This window comes from Syzygium oleosum, unplaced genomic scaffold (assembly GCF_021117445.2).
Source record: "Syzygium oleosum isolate NSW1041296 unplaced genomic scaffold, Sole_v2.1 Sole_v2.33, whole genome shotgun sequence".
NCBI classification, from domain to species: domain Eukaryota; kingdom Viridiplantae; phylum Streptophyta; class Magnoliopsida; order Myrtales; family Myrtaceae; genus Syzygium; species Syzygium oleosum.
In genome coordinates this window covers 2975009-2991668 of record NW_026607517.1, presented here as the reverse complement: position 1 = coordinate 2991668, position 16660 = coordinate 2975009, and the positions used below count along the sequence as shown (strand labels likewise).

The 16660-nt window shown below is 42.0% G+C and overlaps 2 protein-coding genes across 2 annotated transcripts; both read left to right on the top strand.

Annotated features, from left to right (window-relative positions):
• The first annotated feature begins 2671 nt into the window (after positions 1-2671).
• Positions 2672-3761, top strand: LOC130135485 (uncharacterized). The gene is made up of 2 exons (XM_056304912.1): positions 2672-2906; positions 3224-3761. Exons 1-2 carry the CDS (start codon positions 2769-2771, stop codon positions 3449-3451), a joined length of 366 nt encoding a protein of 121 aa, XP_056160887.1. The 5' UTR covers positions 2672-2768; the 3' UTR covers positions 3452-3761.
• Positions 3762-7756: 3995 nt separating this feature from the next.
• On the top strand, positions 7757-9166 carry LOC115672917 (myb-related protein 308-like). The gene is made up of 2 exons (XM_030594918.2): positions 7757-8246; positions 8469-9166. The coding sequence occupies exons 1-2, from the start codon at positions 7984-7986 to the stop codon at positions 8977-8979; spliced, it is 774 nt and encodes a 257-aa protein (XP_030450778.1). The 5' UTR covers positions 7757-7983; the 3' UTR covers positions 8980-9166.
• Positions 9167-16660: the final 7494 nt, after the last annotated feature.

The window sequence follows — 16660 nt, the reverse complement described above, 5'->3', positions numbered from 1 at the left end:
CTCATGTGAAAGAAGTTCTAGCTGAAACGAATTTGAAAGTCGAGGCGTGATACAGGAGATGTCGCAATTTGAATATCGGAACAATTTTGATTACCGTTGAAAATCGGAACAATTTTATTTGCTTCTTGGAAAATGTTTTATCTTGGACTTAGGACTCTAACTTAAGGATGCATATTTAGTAAATTGTACGCGCAAGCTCTCAAACGTCGTTTTTAGTAGAAAGGTCCTTGAGATAGATATGCCTTCAAGTTGTGTGCGATCACTGATCAAGAACAAGGTATTGAAATGGAAAGGAGATCCTTCGCGGGTGCGTGAGTTAGACTAAAGATTACTTATCTGTTTCTCTAACGTTAGATGTCTGAATTAAGAGCTACGGAATGAACGTTCTTGGGTCTCTGATATTCAAAATTTCTTTTGCCTTTGTGACTATCATTCGATAGGAATGAACTTTTTTCAAGGTAGAATGTCCGTCCAGGCTTTTTGACCTCTTAACTTCTACGTCGGCTGTTGAGACTTGGTACTTGAGACCTTGATGAACTTTATGTTCGAGAAATAATTGAAAAATGTTACGATAACTTGGACAATTAACCAATCAGTCCAAATCTATTGTATGGATGTCAATATAATTCTAAATTTTTCAATTTTATCAATTTTAGTCCTGAGTGCGACATTCCAATGTAGTTCTTCTGGCCAATTCGGTCCTCTCAAGGGGAATTTTGTTCTGATTTTTTTTTGTGCTTCCGACAATTGCCTTTGCTTTGAGTCGAACTGCTTTTATATGTCATTGACTCTTTTTTTTCTTTATTTCTTATTTTTTATTTTCTTCCTTTTCCATCTTTTTTATAAATACATTAAAGAATTACATTCATAGCTACGGCCTGCCAAAGAGCCGACTCACTATTAGCAGGCATGTCTTCCTAGCCGGGAATCTTGGCAGCAGGAGATGCCTCTTTTCCCGCATTGCAAGTACAGTCGACTGATTCGTACGGATAATTTGCTTCGGTCGTGAGACCGCAGTCATTGATGATGACCTCAAAAGGCATCATCTACGAGGCCACTTTCGCAACCCTAATCTTCGCCGATCGTGTCACGATACACTAGTTCTTGCTCCGAGAAAGAGATGAGTTTTCCCGTCGTGAGCTGGTTGATCCCTTCTGTAGCCGCCACAGCGGAAAACGCCCTACAACAGCCTGAATGTCAAGGAAAGATTATCGAAAGGACCAATTCAGGCATTTGTTAAATTGGCCAGATTTCGAGCGTGAAAGTTTATGGCCATACCGCATCTTCCTTGGTCCTTGATGGGAGCGACGGCTCCTTTCTTTCTCCAATCCATTGTAAGACGGTATTGCAGTCACGTTCTTATACCTAAAGGACTTTAGCACCAGATGACCTTGAGGAGGATGACTTCTCGTATCCATTTCGCGAGGCCATGAACTCCTCGTTGGTCATATCCGCGAAGCCATTGATGCCTAGTTTGTAAGGCTTGGCATTGGCTTCATTGAAAGATTCAATATGAATTCGACATTGTTCTTGAACATCGCAAAACGCCTCGCCTTCTATGCAAACGTCTTTGTACACACGGCCGTGACAAGTCCACGGTGAATGATGCTAGAGAAGTAATTATTCTTTGGAATCACCTGTAATCAAATTGGCCCTAAAAATGGAATTTAAACGTCCTTATGGGCAACATGCGTTTGTCAATGATGTCTCGTCCACGATCTTCTTTGAAGGGAAAGGTGAGATTGAGATTTGGAGATTTAGGAAAGTGTGATTGAAAAGGAGTCGTGATGGTAGAGGAAGTTGGCCAATGTCGTCGTCGTAATCGAGTATTAATATGATGAATAACTTTAGTAAGGAAGGGGGGGGGGGGATAAAAATATTTGCAATATTTTAATCCACAATAATAGTCATTAGTCAAATGCATTGCCTGTGCTTGGACAGAACAAAGCCAGCGGACTCCTAGAAAGTCACAAGGAAAATTCTGTCCCCATTTTCAGCACATCTTTTGAAATCTTTGTTGGGCAGATTTGATCTCTTTTCAATGCGTTCGCACATTTATTTGCTGCTCGGTCAAATTCTCGCCGCCGGTTCTTCCTTGGTTATAATTAGCAAGTCCCATCATCCGAGCTCGGATTTGAAATTATCCCTTCATCGTACATAGTACATTTCGCTCGAAAGGACTAATTTCATAATAAACCCGAGAATTCACAATAACTCCATCATAACCCACGGCGTGCTGAACAATATCTTTTACTTGGTGTCAAAGTTGATATTAGGAATTGAAGAATGCCATTTGTTTTCGCATTGGACATTTGCTCCTGCTTCTCAAAAACAAATAATCCCGCGAGCAAATCGTGGCAGAGACGCAAATCAAATTATGGACTGGATCGTGAAGGTCCACCGCGAGAAGGCTCTTCTTTGTAGTTGGCTTGCGAAACCCCCAAGGCTCTTTTAGATTTATTATGCTCGAATGTTACACAAACTTTGCTCTAGTTTCTAATGAAATGCGTTGCTTTTTCGATAAAAAAAATTGAAGAGATATTAACATGAAAGGAGAACGAACCGAATTATCTGGTTTCGACACATCCGGTTATTTTTTTACTTCTTTTTTTTACCGTACGTCAATCACCACCGTCGAAAAACCAGTCTCCGGCTAACAGAGGAAGCCTTTCCTTCCTTCCTTCATCGCGCGCTAGGGTTTCTCCGGGGGTTACAGAGGGGCCTTTTCCCTTCCTTCGTCTTCTTCGAATCCTCCTTTCAGCTCGTGCATGATGGCGGCCGCCGCACTGACCCGTCTGATTCGACGGGGGAACAAGCCGGAGACGAGGTTCCTCCGGCCCCTCGCGACGTGGCCGCCGCCGCCGCATCACGGGTCGCCCGCGGGTCCCATCGACACTTCCGACCCGGTAACTTTCGCCGCTTCCCCCTCTCAACTGACAAATGCGTTTGCTTGGTTTTTTCTCTCTCTCTCTCTTTTTTGTTGTTCTTTAGGCGAGCAGACTGAGCGCAAGCTGTGCACCCTTTGCTTCATTCTGTGCCATGTATGTTTAGCAATTAGCAGCTAGCAGCACCCAGCACCTCTTTGTTTCGTCTTATCATTGAAGACGAATTGAAAACTCGCCTGGTCTCTTCTTTTTTTTTTTCCAAAATTTCCCCATGCGAGCTTTGATTTAGGGGGAGATTAGTTTAGCATGGCTTTACTCTTGGGAACATTTGGATGCAGCGAGTTCGTATTTCGAACTTGCAATATGAGAATGTGAAACGCCTTGCTGCTGAGTTGGGAGACGAGATCCTGAAACTTCATCGTGCCGTAGACATGAAGATCAATGCAGCGAAGTCAGACTGCGTATCCAGATGCGCCAAGGCAAGACACGACGCCACGGTGTTCGGTATCGGTACCCTGCTTACTGCCGCCGTTGCAGCGACAGTGCTTAAGGAAGTGGTGGGCTGACCCCTGAGATTCGAGGTTGGAAGTAGAGAGCACCACTTTCCCTTTGCCTTAGTACGTATAGTTTAGAGCAGCACACTCCATATATTATATAGTCCACAATAGTAGTCAGGGATTGCCAATGCTTGGGCAGAACAAACCAGCGGGAACTAGCAGAAAGTCACAAGTAAAATCTAACCCCATTTTCAGCACGTCTTTTGTATCGCGATATCACCTCTTTCGGGTTGGTTAGTGAACAAACATGCTGCTTTGAGTTGGGAGTACGTATCCATATAAGCCATGGTATAATTTATTTATGTGGTGCTTGCATACAGATTGCTTGTAGGCAGACCGGTTTCCTTTCGCTCGTGCTATTCCTACAACCTAGAAAAATTGTTTTGCTAGTATTTGGAAAGCTTTGTTCTAGATCAGGATCGATGACTTCAGGTGCCGAGCTATTGTGTACATGTGTTTTGGCAGAATTTGACCTGCGGCTGCTACTTACCACATGGTAGTTGTTAACATGTCATGCTCAAGAGTTTGAGATCACTGTTATGAGCCTGTGGATTGGTTTTCAATTTTTTTCGCAGAGCCCCCAGCCTTTTCCATTCCCACCTTCACTGAAATGGATTGTGAAAGGGCGACTCTTGTTTCTCATTTCCAGAGTCGAACCGCCGAACTTCTGTTTCACAGGGAAGTTTTAGATCGTCAAAACTCTCATCGCATGATTCTCACGTGAGTACCAAACTTGAGGAATTCACATACTCAATTGTCCTGAACGAGTATGTCCTCCATTTTGTTGGACTAGATGTTAAGCCATCGGCAGCCACCTTCTCTATACAGGTCGGCCGAACATTGCAGGGGTGGGCGGTACGCGTAAATGGCGACGCGAAAGACGCCGAGTTTGGCAAAAGACCCAAAGTTGGATAAACCTGAAATCCGCCAAAACCATTCTCTTATGGCAATGAAACCTCCAAACCATCTCCTTCCTGTCATTCCCTAAATTCCCCAACCCATGTTATCGTGGGTCCTTGAAAACAGACCCGCAGCTAAAAGGCATTTGCTTTTTAGGTTCTAGGACTACCGCACCTCATGGGACTATACGTGAGTGGCAACAAATCAAACCCAATCCCCCCACAAAAGAAGGTAGGTAGAAGGCCTTTTAGGACAGTGTTATCAGTAATGTTGCCATTAGTTCGAGGAGCCTCAGTTGTTTGTCTCGCACGTTAAGAAATTCGTTTTGCACCTAAGCACATGATCGCCCCCGTCACCACGTGTTTGTGAGCTGGACATCACCTTGTCAGTTTTGTTCACATGTTTTTTCTTGCCAAAATCTTCGGCAAGCGCCATGAATCCTTAAATGGGGCTGTTGGTTTTGAGAATATTGAATCCTTAAATGGGTTGATACTACGTTCAAGCAATTGAAAATGGTTGGGACTAATTTCTACGGTGTGAATTGATAATCTGATCCATGCGGTCGAATCTGACGTCTGCGGCACCCCCGGTTGGGTTCTTTTTTATTTTTTTTTTTCTGACCGGCCAGTGAGACCCAACATAACTCGTTGCCATGAGACCTGAACGTAGTACCATAGGAGTTTTTAGTTGCATCGGTGAATTTGACTGAAAATTTTTTTTTTTGTGCAGATGACATTCACGTAACAATTTCAAGAGTAGTAGGGACAACTTGGTGAGATGATGAGAGAGGCAGTGAATCCTAGGGACAAACACTTAAGAACCTTCGCAAGGTCATTTATTGCTTTCCGGTCGGCTATCGGCCAAGCCCATCAAATCACTCTGGGAACGTGGTTAGTGGAATCATAAAACTGCTTGTTGTTGTAAACATATATCACGATCCCCTTTCTTACACGAGTTCCCCAATGGCGTTGCCTGCGATGTAGATTAGGTCTTTTACGTGGCACTTTTGGAGCGAACTTGGATTGAATCGGATAGGATTTGACGGAATTACGATGTGGGGTCGGTCCATGTAAAAAGCGTGGATAGGGTTGGGGAGACAGTGAGGGATTGGTGTAGAAAAGAGCGGTAGGTAAAATCATAAGCCAAGCAAGGCTTTTAAGATCTTCACCCTTGGAATAATTGCTTCCCAACACTACCCACTTTGATGATTTCGAAGAGGTAGGCTTACTGAACCTTTTGAAGCAAATGTCATAGGCATAATGAATCATCATTAGGAAACTGTCCATCCGTCATAAGCTGGTAGCATATGAGGAGCTTCTTCTCAACCGTTTCATGGTAATTTCTTCAACAGTGTATGGGAGTTGCTGCGTTTTGTCTTATAGATACGAGAGGGAGAGAGAGAAGGGGATGTGTGGGGTTAGCAATTTGAAGGAGATGTAATTTGCCTTGTCCATTCCAAAACGGGATAATAACACAAATGGTTCATAAACTTTGGGCCAATGTGCAAAATGATCCATGAACTTTGAATTTGTTCAATGTGGTCCCTGTACTTTTGATACATATTTAATGTAGTCCCTGAACTATATGAAAATGTTCAATGTAGTTATTCCATTAATTCAAGATTAGATACTACATCGAACATTTTCATATAGTTCATGGACTAAATTGAATATACACCAAAAGTTTAGGGATTCTATTGAATAAATTAAAAGTTTAGAAATCACATTGCACATGGAGTCAAAGTTAAGGGACTATTTATGTCATTTTGTCTTCCAAAGAAAACTCAACCCTTTTGCCTAAACTTGAACCACAAGGTTTGGAGGGAGGGGAAGGGGACTAGTGGAAGGTGAACCAATGCCCACGTACAACTACAACCACAACCACACTATTCCCTTAACCTCTTTCTATTTTTCCTCTCTTCTCCTTTTCTTACATCATCCTCTGCCTCGTACCCAACCTCCCACACCATCCCCCACCTTCTAGAAGAGCCCCTCCCTCTCTTTCTCTCTCTCTCTCTCTCTCATGTGCATTGTAAAGAGAATACCAATAGGAGAATAAAAAAACCACAACTACCATCTCTTTACTTACGGACAAGAATAGACAAACCACTACTTCCTTTTCTTCTCCTTCATCTCAATTATGCCCGTTCCATTCAACTTACTCATCTTGGAAAAATTCATCGACCCCATCGAGCCAAGGCCAGCAACCCCAGTCGGTTTTTTTTTTTATTCCAACGAGTTGTTTCTCTTGTCTTGTAAGTCATACATACGTATGTATGGGACGGCATTTCCATGGCGCGTTGCACTCGGAACAGAGATGAAATTTTACCTATGATCATCGGATTTAAGAAGATTTTGTAATCGGGTCATTGAATTTTGATTATAACTGTCAAACAGATTGCTCGAATTTACTTTTCATTTGCTTGTGTTTCGATCGGTACATGGCCAATTTCTCCCGTGAAATGTTATCGGTGGCCATGTGACAACGACATGATATCCGAAATAAAGAAGATAAACTTGCGTACGGCACTGCATTTCACTAGAATATCATTCGGACTCTCGCTGAAATGCATCGAATACAAAAACCAAAAATAAAAAATTGAAAATCCTTTAAATCAGATGATTGCAATCAAAGTTTAACGACTGGATAACAAAATCCGCTAAGGCAAATAAACCCTAAATCGGCGCTATGAAACAAATGGTTAACTTTTATTATAAAGAATGGAGTATTTCCAAATATAGGTATATTGATCAAACTGAGTAATAACCCACATCTAAGCAACCTAGCTAAGCATTTCTGGAGGTTTTCAATTCCATCGCCTTCTTTTTGGGTTTAATCCACCTGCAACATGCGCCCTCGTGCTTTGCCTTTGGTCTCCTCTATATGAGTATTAATAATGCAGCAAGAGAGTATTACATCCGAGGCTAAGTGGTCATGCGAAGGCCATTATTGTGGGCCTAGCTGGATTTTACATATACAAACCCTAGATTGGTGTTAGTTCCAACAACACTGCAAATAATAATTATTATTATGATGCCCTCACTCTCTCTCTCTCTCTGCACTTTATATTCTGGTACCGTCTAGTGAGTTGGGGAAGATTTTGAGAGCTAACTGAAATAATTAATTAAGAAGTTGGGCCAGTGCTTAGACAAGTAGAGGGCCAGAGATCGTACCCTTGTCTTTCCTCCAACTTTAATTTAACAATATATTATATATAATTGGTAAAAGTTTTTGCCTTCCTCTCTTTTAACTTATTCCCTTTTGATGATGCAAGAATCATCACAAGAGAGAGGCCACCAGCCACTCCCTCTAACCTGTCTCACCAACTCACATCTAGAAGCTATATTACTCTCCCTACCCCCCTCTCTCTCTCTCTCTCTCTAGTCAAAATGCTATAAAATCACACCTTTGGCATTCGCAAGGGCCGGCCTTTAATGGTTTGGCAGCAAGAAAACAATACCCGACAATGCCCTCTCTCTCTCTCTCTCTCTCTCTCTCTAAGAAAATTTCCAAAGTTCTCGTACAAGTACCCAACTATACATAAGAACAGTAGTTACAACTAGAATAGCTTGAGCTCATAGCACTTGGGGAAAAATTCTCTCTTTTTTGTTTTCTTTCGAGTTTCTCTGATACACTGAAACATGGGAAGGTCACCTTGCTGTGAGAAGGCTCACACAAACAAAGGTGCATGGACCAAAGAAGAAGATGAGAGGCTCATCGCGTACATCAGGGCCCATGGCGAGGGCTGCTGGCGGTCGCTCCCAAAGGCGGCGGGCCTCCTCCGTTGCGGCAAGAGCTGCCGCCTCCGGTGGATCAATTACCTGAGGCCTGACCTCAAACGCGGCAACTTCACCGAGGAAGAGGATGAGCTCATCATCAAGCTCCATGGCCTTCTTGGTAACAAGTAAGTGTATTGCAAAAACAAGCCCGATACCTAATATATCATGATCATGCTACTAATTTGTTCCTACGATTACCCGTAGGAACACAAGAACGAGATTCAGGAGAATGAGTACCCAACATGTCTCCTAATCTGTGTTCTCTAACTAATTGTTCTCAAAACGTTATTTTATTTTTCCCTTCATGTTAGATTAAGTCAAATGGGTTTTACTTTATATTCATACAGGTGGTCTTTAATTGCTGGGAGATTGCCTGGGAGGACGGACAACGAGATAAAGAACTACTGGAACACGCACATAAGAAGGAAGCTCTTGAACCGAGGGATCGATCCGGCGACACACAGGCCATTGAACGAGCCCGAGCAAGACGCAACCACCATTTCGTTCGCAGCCGCTCCGTCAAAACAAGAACCGCTAGACGACGCCATCTCCACCGTGCTCGGCTACAAGAACGAGAACAACCCGACAACAACAACGACAGCAACGGTTCAAGAAAGGTGCCCGGACTTGAATCTTGAGCTCAGAATAAGCCCTCCTTATCAGCAGCATCATCAGCCTGATGCGTCGACGGGAATGGTTGAGAGAAATCACTGCTTTGCCTGCAGCCTGGGGACGCAGAACAGCGAGGAGTGCAGTTGCAGGAGAGGAGCGAGCGGGGGAAGCAGCGCCCGTGGCGGCTACGACTTTTTGGGGTTGAAGACGAGCGTTTTGGATTTCAGAACTTTGGAGATGAAATGAAATCGAAACTTATATAAGTGGATGGTTTTGGATGTTCAAGCAGTTTTACAAAGAGAGATGAGAAAGAGATTTGCTATTAGTTTATAATCTCTCCGGTGTTTCTCTTTTGTTTTTCTTCTCTTTGGGGGTCTAATTTGTAATGATTAATCTTAGCGCATAGTTCTATATACTTAATTCAATTAGTACAGATAGCCATTAATTGCCGGTACTTCATCGTGATCTTGTTTGTTTGCTTGATTTTGGTCCTCGATTGTGCTTTGGGGATCCTTGTTTTGATATGGTCAGGGCCTCAGCAGTCAAGAACACGATATAGATTTTTTTTTTTCCAGGAAATTTTTGGGTCTTCCAATTCGTATATGCCAGAATTTCGAAAGGGTTCGCCTGGAAATGGAAGAACGTTTTAAAATACCATTTCTAATTCCATCACATGCATATATGTGTATACGAAAATGTGTATGTGTATTAGAGAAATTTATATGGGCTGACTTAAATTTATTTAGGAAGTCAATTATGCGGCACATGGATATACACCTTGCTGGCACCTCCGGTCTTCGATTATTGATAGTGTTGGTACATAGCTTATAATCAACTAAAATTTCCTTTTAGTTGCGACATGAATGAAAACTCTTCTATCCTCAAAGCCGATCCTGGTAAACAGTGAACAAGAAATCGTTCATACAAAAGACATGGTCTTCTTAGAACCAAACGATTTCCCTTTAAGCATCCATTAATCTTTCATGAAGTGAAGAAGCTCTCTATATCTATGCCTTCGATACATGGTGACCAAAAAAAAAAAAAGGCCCATGAGAACATTTGTTTTCTCCCAATTTCGACATGATTAAATGTTTTCCCCGACAGATCTTTTTGGAGGGCCTTTTGTCCTTTAGACAGAGGGGATATCGATATATGAAGGAAATGGATAAGCCGTGAGAGGAGGAGATAAGAAGAGAGGATGGGGAGGTGGGTGACCTATCAATAGCATCACAATAAAAGCACCAAAAAAAAGAGGCTATTAACCTTAGGGCATTACTCGCATATATAAAAGGCGTGAAGGAACTAATCAACCGTGAACTGTCCTTAGTGCAAGTGTACCTTATTTCTACCAACCCAAAAACATTTATTGTCTGTTCTATCCTCTGCGAACAACTACCCCTTTGTCTTCTTTTGTGTATCCTTTTTCTCTTCCCATTTTCATGTAAATTGCGCGAAATATAACGAATAAATATATTATGTACTTAGAAAGTTGGATCGGATTCTCCTTCGTGAAACTCCACTTCGAAGGGATTGATAAGATCTTACAGCGACCGGGAGAGTTACTAGATAATATGAGTGTGTATTTTACTAGTGTAGAGAGAGAGAGAGAGAGAATTATCTTATATATGAAGCTTAGATAATGAGCACAGCATTGTCGCGATTGAGTCCGTAATCTTATTTTTAACGAGAAATTTTATTAAGAAATTAGAATGGACTAAGAAGTGGAAGCTTAAGGGGGCTCAAATACGACGAGATTGTTTTTACTTATTAGTGCAGCAAAATCTAACCTATATCGGTCACATACTCCACACATACACGTCCGATCTTTACTTGGTAACCCGATCTCCTGGAATTAGGAGCTGCAGCTTCATTTACTCCTTTGATCTGACTTGTTCACGGATAGCTCGAGCTCCCTTTAATAGCTTGCTTTTTACTAAGTGAACTTGAAACTTTCGACCTTCACACATGCTCGTTTAAGATGGACTCTTTACACGGAGCAGTCGTTAACTTCACCTGTGTTTTCTTAGCAAAAAGGCTAGTCCACATGCTCGACTCCTAAAATCTCAAATCTTTCATATTTTGACAAAACACATTTTCCAAGGTCAAGGTGTCACAGCTCCATCTTCCGAATTAATGGCAAACCACCGGCACTTAAATATGTGGGGTTATATACCTCTGGTGGGGGGCCGATCGCCATTGATTCATCCTATCATTGAATGGCTTCATAAAGGCAGCATATAAAGAGCGATACGCCTACCAAACCACATGGTATAATTAAAATATATAAAAAGATTTTAGAGCCAGATGCCCGAGTTGCAAGCTAAGAGAGAGGCACCAAATATGAGAATTTCAAAATATCGCCCAAGGAAAGAAAGGGAAAAGGTTGAGTCAGTCAGTCCGGAGTTGATAATTCAGAAGCTGTGGAAGATCCAAAAAGGACACATGGATGTGGGTAGCTACTATGATGAAAAGATCGAAAGATAAGATGGTCCTTGTGGCTTCCTATATTGAAAAGGGGCTGGCTCTTTTTCACCATCTCACTCACTGTGTATTAAATAAATGAATATTTCTCAAATAAATAATTTTTTCAAAGGTGTTAGGTAGAGATTTTGGAAGCTTCCATGGGATATTTTTTTCTCTCTCTTTAAGAAAATTGTGGAGCAAGGGTGATATTGTTGATTTGCATTGCTTTCTCTCACCATCAATAAGGGGTCATTATTGCTCCTGCGCTACCTTGGATCGACTCCAACCAAACATCACATGCAAGAAATTGAAGGAAAGTAAAACCCTAGTGGTGGTGGCGGGACCCTCTCTTACGTACTCCCCCATTCTGGATCTTGATCCCCACCCTTAACTAATCAAAGTGTCCCTTCAATTATTCAATAATTAAAGAGAGATGCCTGGATCTGGTGGATCATCTTCCTGTGTTTGGTAGGAGATTACATGTATCCACTGACATGTTTATGGCCCCCCTCCCTTTTCTTTTTCTGAACGTGCTTATGTCGTATCGTGCATCTAATCTCCCTCTTTATGGTTGAGAAACAAGGAGTTGGGCATGATAACCCATGGCCACGTATTGCCTTTGCATGATTACAGCAGATTATATGCTTTGATATGACCCTCGAACATTAGGAATTACTTGAGCTTAGTAAGGTAACCGAAACCCTCGCTTTTTGGAAGCTTAGGGTTTTTTGTTTTGGTTTCGACCCGATCGACATAAATTCTTCGGTATGACATAATTAAAGCACATTGCTTTTCGGAAGCTTAGGGTTTTTTGTTTTGGTTTCGACCCGTTCGACATAAATTCTTCGGTATGACATAATTAAAGCACGTTGCTTTTCGGAAGATGCCCATTAAGGGCATTTGTATATTAAAGAGTCACATAATAAGTACCAAATTTTACAATGATTTAATAGTCAAGAATGAAATAAAGGGACGAGATAATCTTCTCGACTTTTGATTTTTGGTACACTCTTTAAAAAGAGAATAGACATTTTAGTGGCGAGAACCGCAATTGCCTTTGCAGTGTTAAGGAATTTCCTCTCACACTTCTCCTTGAGGTATATTCGATATTTAACATCTATTTTTTGGGATTTCCATTTCACTCACCTTCACAAACCAAATGTACGAATCACTATATCCATCGATGTGCTTCCCCGTCCTATTTTACGCCACCGTATGATTCCACGAAAGGTAGAGAACATTTTTTCGCGTAAAACCGACATCATACCAATATAAAGTAAGATGAGAGGAAGGAAAAAAAAAGCCTAATATGGCTCACCTCATATAAGCATATTAAACATCACAAGCATGACTTTTTTAAGTGGAAAATTTTGGAAAATTTCAATTTTTTAATGAGAGTGAATTGGAGGGATAGTACAAGATTTTCTTCACTCACCCGTGATTTGCTTCTCTCTCTCTCCCCCTCCCCTCTCCCAAACAAAGCATAAATCTCGGGAGTAGGGGATTATTTAATGACCCTCCTAAAATGATGGTACCTGTTCCAAAGGGTAGGTATACCCTCTTTTCTAGTGGCACCATCCCATTCCTCCCACAACACTCCAAACAATAAAAAAAAGATAGTGAGAGAGAGAGAGAGAGAAAGGGAATTTCCTAATATGAATTTAAGTTGCCATACAAGTACCAGAACAGAAGTACAAAATATTAAACATATGATAGAGGGGCATATAACAACCATGATTAATCTAAGCGGTTGGAGGGTAAGTGGGGGTACTGACATGGTAAATCCTAATTAGGGGTGAGCAAAAAGGAACCGGCTGATTTTGGGCGATTTCCGGAGACACCGGTCTGTTTTCCGGTTCCATAAAATTGGAACTTGTAAATTTCAGTTTGGTTCTCGGTTCCTTACGTGAAACCGCCCATTCGGATTGGACTGATTTTTTTTTTATTTTAAAAATCTGTAAAAAAAACCCTAATCTATATACTATTTCACAAAGGAAGACCCCTTAAGGTTGGAGCGACTATGTTTACTGATGCACGTGAATAAGATGACTATAACAAATCAAAACACAACTTCAATTGCTGATTCCAACCAAACTTTGCTACAAATTAGAAAAAAAATATATGTGAAACTTACAATATTACATGTAACTCATTAATTGTAAAAATGCCTTAATTATGACAAACATCTTCAATTTCATCTTGAACATTAACGACAAATAAAAAAAAATTGAATATACCAGTGGTTCCATTGGTATACTTAGGAACTAGATCGAATTGGTCGGTGCAATCCGATTCAATTCCAGAGGGCACCAGTTATGATCCAATTCCAGAGAGCACCAATCCGGTTTCCAGTTTCGAAAACTCGGAATCGATCTCTTCGGCTTGGTTCCCAATTCCTAGGTGGGAATCGGACTGCCCACGAACCGATCACCCCTAATCTTAATAGAGAGCAAGTATTTGAGGAGAGTCTCACGTACATAAAACTGCATCTAAATTGTTTAGCTTTATAGGTCCTATGTAGATCTCGCATGCTCCAGGATCATTAGCAACGCTCCCCGTCGCATTCCCATCCGCCGGATCACTCGGCAAGACGCAACAAGCCCGACCCAGCTTCTTATACCCGACGATCGACATGCCTAGCGTCTCCTACTTAGAGTAACATCTGGGTCACGTTTGTTGTCACACCGGTGGAGCCTCACCTAATTTTCTCGGACAGGGTTCGGCTTATTACTCGTAGGACTTAAAGAAAAGCAGCAATTGGAAGACTTCAACATCACGTCTTATAAAGAAGGAATTTTTCCTAAATTGGAGTGACAGTGGCACGAGTGTAAATGAGGGCGGAGAGGGAGGGGCAAAATGGGGAGAGGAAACGTCTCCATCTCCCGCGCTACCAACTCCACTCTTTTCGGGGGGGGCGGGCGGGCGGGCGGGTGGTGGGGGCCGGTGGTTGGCAGCAGTCCGACGTAGGCCCATTTGCGCAGCTGCGGCTTGTGGGCCCGGGCCCGGGCCCACCTCACCTCCCTCTTCTCAATTAAACTAATATCTCTCTCTCTCTCTCTCTCTCTCTCTCTCTCTCTCTCTAGCCTTCCTTTTCCACTTCTCCCCCCATTTGACTTTCTTTCCTCCTCGGTGCCAAAGATTGTGGAATTATATATTCACAGATTTGTGCAAAGAACCCCCCCACGCCCATTAGGCTACACGTCCTCTCGATGATTCTACATCTTAGGAATTTTCCCATCCAACGCTAGGAAAGTTCGCGATCAATCCTCCGTCTATTAGGGTTTGATTCATACTTCTCGTCGATAAAAAGGGACGGGATTCGGCGTAAGTCATAGGGGTAGCGCTCCCATGACGCCAGAGAGAGTTTTTATAATTTGGGCCCGTATTTTATCGATAGTTTGAGCTTAGATCCATGAATAGCTACGGAGTATATATAAATTCTTTTGCTTGCAATTGAGAGTTGTAACAGAAAGATGAGAGGTGCTAATTATAATTGAATCATCTGCTGGATGTAGCCATAGTTTAAGCATGAAACATGATAAAATCTTGTGTCTTGATTTCTCTTCCTCGCATTGACTTTTTATTTCGTTGCGTTTGTATGACCAATCCTAACACCATTGACCCCTCCACATTGCTTAACCAAGAACATTTCGATCATAATGATCCTTGCTAGCTGAACAACGCGCCCCGCCCATGTGAACCTGGGAGCAGGTCGATTCGAGTTATGAACTCGATCGAGCGATTCCGTGACATAACATGTCATCGCGCGCGATCCGTGCAAGGAAACGAGAGTATTTCGGGCTGTCGTCATTTTCCAACTTAACTTCACATCTACTCGAACCTTGCACCAAAATGAAGCCACTTAGTTGACATAGCAAATTAAATTATTGCACCACTTGGAATTGCTTTGGAAAGCAGGGGGAAGAAGCAACAACCCCCCCGAGGGGGGGGGGGGGATCTTCCTGGTCGTCTTCCTCCTCTCTTGGGTGGAAAAGGCACGGATTCTTGCAGATACCACGAAAGAACCCACACGACATTTTGGGCCATCGCCACCCTTTATCATTATCATTATTACTTTTTGCCACTGAATTCACGTACGAGTCAAAATCTTGCGGACGAAAATTTACAACAACTGCACACATTATTTGCAGGGGCGCTTGACTTCTGAGGTAGTACTACTGGAAAGTTCAGACATACGAAAATTAACAGTGACATGTTGTTGAATGGATGGGTGTGAGAACACGGGGGATTTGGTTGGCGATTTGGGATCTAACTCTCTCAAAAGATCTTCAAAAAACAAAAGCAAAAAGTGTCAAAGATCTTCACGTGCAATTAAATGTGACGTTGTACGAGGCAACAGGCTCCTTAATTAACTCTTAACTACTCATACAGCTTACCTAAATCTCTTTATTTATTTTTTATATGTTATATTATATTATCATTGATTATGATATATGTTTCTTACGCAACATGAAGTTGCGGATCAGTTGGGCCTCGGACGATTTGGAAAGGGGTGCTTTGCTTATGTGTAAAGTGATGACACCGAGTCATTGACTCCCGGCTCAATTATTGGTAGGCCGAATGTGGATAGGAATAGGATGATGCACGGTGTTCTCCCCCCTTCCCTTGTATTCTAAATCTCTGCAGCTCGAATATAGAGGCTCGATAATATTGTAATGAACAGGACGAGATCGATTCTTTATGAGAGACCCGAAAGGCGGTCCGCCCGCGATGTCTTAAAATCCGTTCTTTCCGAACTTGTAGAGGCTGCTTGGATGAGATTGAATGTGCTGTGCTGTGATTATTCTGATCAGGAAGAGGGAAGTGAAGGAGGAAAATAAATTGGGATGAGGGAATGTCTAGGTAGGGTTTTGCTTGCTGCCCATGAAACAGGTGATGGATTGGATCCCCACGGTGTTCATCCGAGTCCAGACGCATGGGTCAACTTCTTGCCTTCTTCCCATTTCACTCGCTTTCTTTTTTCATTTATTTATTTATTTGTTTTCTTTTGGTTCCCTACTCTTATCTTATGATGAATTATTCAATTATTAGGCCTTGCCCATCTCCCCAAAAAAAATAGAAAAGAAAAGAGAAAGGGAGGCAGAAATCTCGGCACCAATGCTGTACCTCCACTTCAGTAGCCAATTCACCTATCACCTTACCTACCCAACATCATTTGTGTCGCCTCTTATGGGGATTGACCCTCATCGATGCATCACGTAAACGTTGAATAGGCTCCATAGAAAAAGGGCAGAGAGAAGAAAAAATGATGCAAAAAGAAAGGGAGAATGAAAAAAGAGAGACATTTCTGGTCTCCTGAAAGGGAATTGCTTTTCTATATGATGAAAAAGAACATAAAAACAAATGTAAATTTGATTGAGAAAAAGGAAAATTCTAGACTGTCTCATGTCTCGCTACAAAATATTTAAATCGAGACATAATTCTCCATATCACATTTGATCCC